Source organism: Aptenodytes forsteri, unplaced genomic scaffold (genome assembly GCF_000699145.1).
Source record: "Aptenodytes forsteri isolate BGI_AS27 unplaced genomic scaffold, ASM69914v1 Scaffold155, whole genome shotgun sequence".
NCBI lineage: Eukaryota > Metazoa > Chordata > Aves > Sphenisciformes > Spheniscidae > Aptenodytes > Aptenodytes forsteri.
This window is the reverse complement of record NW_008794446.1, coordinates 5,796,703-5,801,001: the sequence shown is the minus strand read 5'-3', so window position 1 is coordinate 5,801,001 and position 4,299 is coordinate 5,796,703. Positions and strand designations below refer to the sequence as shown.

Here is a 4,299-nt window from a genome sequence, read left to right as displayed (position 1 = left end):
CTAGTGTAAGCACTACCTAGCAACAACTAAAACATTGGTGTGTTATCAACATTGTTCTCATCCTAAATCCAAAACACAGCACTGTACCAGCTACTAGGAAGAAAATTAACTCTATCCCTGCCGAAACCAGGACACCTTGGAGAAGTATTTAGTGGTTGTCTTTCCCTTCAGTAATATCCGTCCTGGAAAGCAGCAGACAGTAGTAATTCTAATCCATATGGATTGCTGTATTTGCCATAGCAATAATCCCTTTCTGGTATGAGGACTTTTTTGGAAATTATTACAGGGAAAATGGAGTTTGTTTCCCTTTGAATTCTGACCAAATAGAAGAAATTGGAGGCAACAGGTATTCCCTTGTTGTATTTCTTGGTAAATTTAATTTTAACGATATTATAATTACTGATTAATATTATTTTACTAGAAAAACTGACAGTCAGTCTACAGAACATTCACTGATAGATGCACTTTTCACTACACTATTGATGTTTGTGTTGTAACACTTCCCAAAGGCCCACAAAAGGACCAGAATTTCATGTGCTGTGTGCTGGCTGCACACTTACCGTAGAATCATAGAATCGTGGAATCGTTTGGGTTGGAAGGGACCTCTGAAGGTCATCTAGTCCAACCCACCTGCAATGAGCAGGGACATCTTGAATGTTTCCAGGGATGGGGCATCCATCACCTCTCTGGGTAAGCACTACCTAGCAACAACTAAAACATTGGTGTGTTATCAACATTGTTCTCATCCTAAATCCAAAACACAGCACTGTACCAGCTACTAGGAAGAAAATTAACTCTATCCCTGCCGAAACCAGGACACCTTGGAGAAGTATTTAGTGGTTGTCTTTCCCTTCAGTAATATCCGTCCTGGAAAGCAGCAGACAGTAGTAATTCTAATCCATATGGATTGCTGTATTTGCCATAGCAATAATCCCTTTCTGGTATGAGGACTTTTTTGGAAATTATTACAGGGAAAATGGAGTTTGTTTCCCTTTGAATTCTGACCAAATAGAAGAAATTGGAGGCAACAGGTATTCCCTTGTTGTATTTCTTGGTAAATTTAATTTTAACGATATTATAATTACTGATTAATATTATTTTACTAGAAAAACTGACAGTCAGTCTACAGAACATTCACTGATAGATGCACTTTTCACTACACTATTGATGTTTGTGTTGTAACACTTCCCAAAGGCCCACAAAAGGACCAGAATTTCATGTGCTGTGTGCTGGCTGCACACTTACCGTAGAATCATAGAATCGTGGAATCGTTTGGGTTGGAAGGGACCTCTGAAGGTCATCTAGTCCAACCCACCTGCAATGAGCAGGGACATCTTGAATGTTTCCAGGGATGGGGCATCCATCACCTCTCTGGGCAACCTGTGCCAGTGCTTCACCACCCTCAGCGTAAAACATTTCTTCCTTATATCTAGTCTAAATCTACCCCCCTTTAGTTTAAAGCCATTCCCCCTTGTCCTGTCGCAACAGGCCCTGCTAAAAAGTTTGCCGCCATCTTTTTTATAAGCCCCCTTTAAGTACTGACAGGCTGCAAGTAGGTCTCCTCAAAGCCTTCTCTTCTCTAGGCTGAACAACCCCAACTCTCTCAGCCTTCCTTCATAGGAGAGGTGTTCCATCCCCCTGATCATTTTCGTGGCCCTCTTCTGGACCCGCTCCAACAGGTCCATGATTTTCCTGTGCTGAGGGCTCCAGAGCTGGACGCAGTACTCCATGTGGGGTCTCACCAGAGCAGAGGAGAGGGGCAGAATCACCTCCCTCGACCTGCTGGCCACGCTTCTTTTGATGCAGCCCAGGATACGGTTGACTTTCTGGGGTTTGCTTTTTTTTTTGTCTGTGTCACCTGAAGAGTTTAGCATCTAATTTTAACAAAACACAAGTGTAACAAAGAAGAGGAGAAGACAAAGAAGGAAATAGTAATTTGAATAACAATGAGGTAATGCAATTACTTAGCTACACTGTGTGTACAACTCAATGGTTTGAAACCTTTTCATTTTTATGAATCAGTAAAATCATAAACCTTTAACTACTACTCAGTATAGTCTTCACTGGATTGCAGAAAATGGTGATAATATAAATAATATAGGATGAAACTTTAAAAGCATAGCTTTTTGTGCATTATACTGGCAGGGAATAATGATTAAACATATATATATATAAAATCAACTGGAAATGAACACAATAAAACCCAGAAACTTCAGCCTGAAATATGTATGAGCTGGTCATGCTCAGCCTCAGAACATTCACTCACAGCAAAGACTGAGAATCATTCAAGCTGCTACCAAACGATCTTCTCCCTGACCTGCATTTGCAGAGCCATAGGGGTTATTTTGCCAATACATATACATTTAACAGTTATTCCTCATTTCATGTCTTGATATCAAAAAAGATTAAAAAGCTATAAATCAAAAGATAAAAGTAGTTTGTTTAGAATTTTATTGAGTAGAAAGTAAAAACGGCAATACACATGTCAAATCAGATTCATGTAGTAATTTCCCATCAATAAAATTATGATGTCACACTTTTCAATTCTTTTAGTTTGTTTCAATCCATATTTCTGAGCAAGAGCCTGTTTTCAGGTGCTGGGATCTTGACATAAATGGCTCCTTCAATGCCTCTCAGCTATTTATCAGAGTACTCCAGTCCATGGAGTTGCCATCTGATGAACTGTTTAAAAGCCTTGCTCTGCAACACAGCACAGTGCAATTAAAATCCAAGTTGCACAGCTTGCTCTGCACATGCTCTCCCATCAGTAATTTGGGATGGATATTTATACAGAACTGAGGAAGCCAGTCTGAAACGAACACACGCCTCAGATCGGTTTGGCACTTCACTGGGGAATATGTTTTTCTTTCCATACTACGTTAGAGTCCTGCAGGTGGTTTCTGTTTCAGATTTACTGCAGCATTTCTAGTCAGGAGACCAGATCTCTGTGGATCCACGAGCCCACCCATACTGTGCATTAACTGTGTTTCTATAGTAACTTCTTACAACTTATTCACATCTCGCTGTGGAACAGATGGGAACACATGGTATGTGAGCAGGCTGTGTGACACTAGACAATATTGAGGAGCTGTTTCTAACATAAAATTGGTGTCTATGTACTACAGATACATTAATGTAAAAATTATAACAAAACAATGGAAGTGAATGAAACAGAGAAGTGGTCGGGAGAAAGGGAAGAGAGGAAAGACCATTCCAATGCCACTTCTTTCGCATCTTGTTTCCCCACAGGTGTGAACCTGCTAGCCTCCATCATCATAGTGTTTTCATAGGTCAGCATGTTTTGTTCTGTTCAAAAAACTGCCCTTCAGACATCAGAAGTAAGGAGTCACATTCGCAGGGATGCTGCTGTTGCCAATTGGTATTTTTTTAATAGTATTCACTGATGCCATCTGCTGGATTCCTGTCTTTGTCATTGAAACCCTCTCCTTATTCCAGGTGGAAATTCCAGGTAATGCTGTGTAAGGGTGTGATTTCTTTTGTTAAAGATTAATTTTAAATCAAACCAATTCTGCCAGAGGAATTCTAGCTAACCATGGGTGAAGACTAAGTATTGCCCCAAATATGTGACTTTTTCTATGTTCAGAAATTGAGCTTTAAAGTACATACATAAAATCTTCAATCCATGTATGTAGGTGAGAACCAGAATAAGCTATCCAGTGAAGAGGTTCTCCTCTGCTACAGCTGCAAAATCCCACGGTAATATGTATGAATAAGTCCATTAGTTTGATCATCGGGGAAACAAAACTATAACAGCAGGGTCTTTAAGCAACCCAGACACCACATTTATACGTGCAAGCAATGATTTCCAGGGGGTCCTGAGGAGGCTAGGCCCTCCCTGTTCCCGCAGGGCAGCACACACTCTTCCCTACCAGCCCACGGAGGAGCTATATGTATAATCTCACAGCCCTCCATCACTGCACTGGTTATATGCAGCCCTGCTAACCTTGCAGTTGCTAGCAGATAACACGGTAATAAAGGCATCCTGCTCTCCCATTATAATTCTAGCAAATTGATGCCTCATGTTTGTAGAAAATTGGGTAAATAATTCTCCATAACATGAAAGGCATTAAAGAAATGTAGCAAATTGTCAATGATTTTATCATAAAACCTATTTAGCCTCATTGGGAGCATTGAATTCCATTTGCGTAACCAGGAGAAAACTGATTACATGTACGTTGATAAAAATAAAACACGGCCATCATAGAATCATAGAATCATAGAATCACTGAGGTTGGAAAAGACCTCTAAGATCATCGAGTCCAACCGTCAACCCAACAC

General features: G+C 40.3%; 1 protein-coding gene across 1 annotated transcript in view; it reads left to right on the top strand.

Moving 5' to 3' along the window:
* RXFP2 (relaxin/insulin like family peptide receptor 2) overlaps positions 1–4,299 on the top strand; it is a 36,494-nt gene that overhangs the window by 29,805 nt on the left and 2,390 nt on the right. The window contains 4 exon segments of the mRNA XM_019474844.1: positions 131–213; positions 215–369; positions 3,250–3,389; positions 3,391–3,469. Of these exon segments, the coding sequence (XP_019330389.1) occupies positions 131–213; positions 215–369; positions 3,250–3,389; positions 3,391–3,469 (457 nt within the window).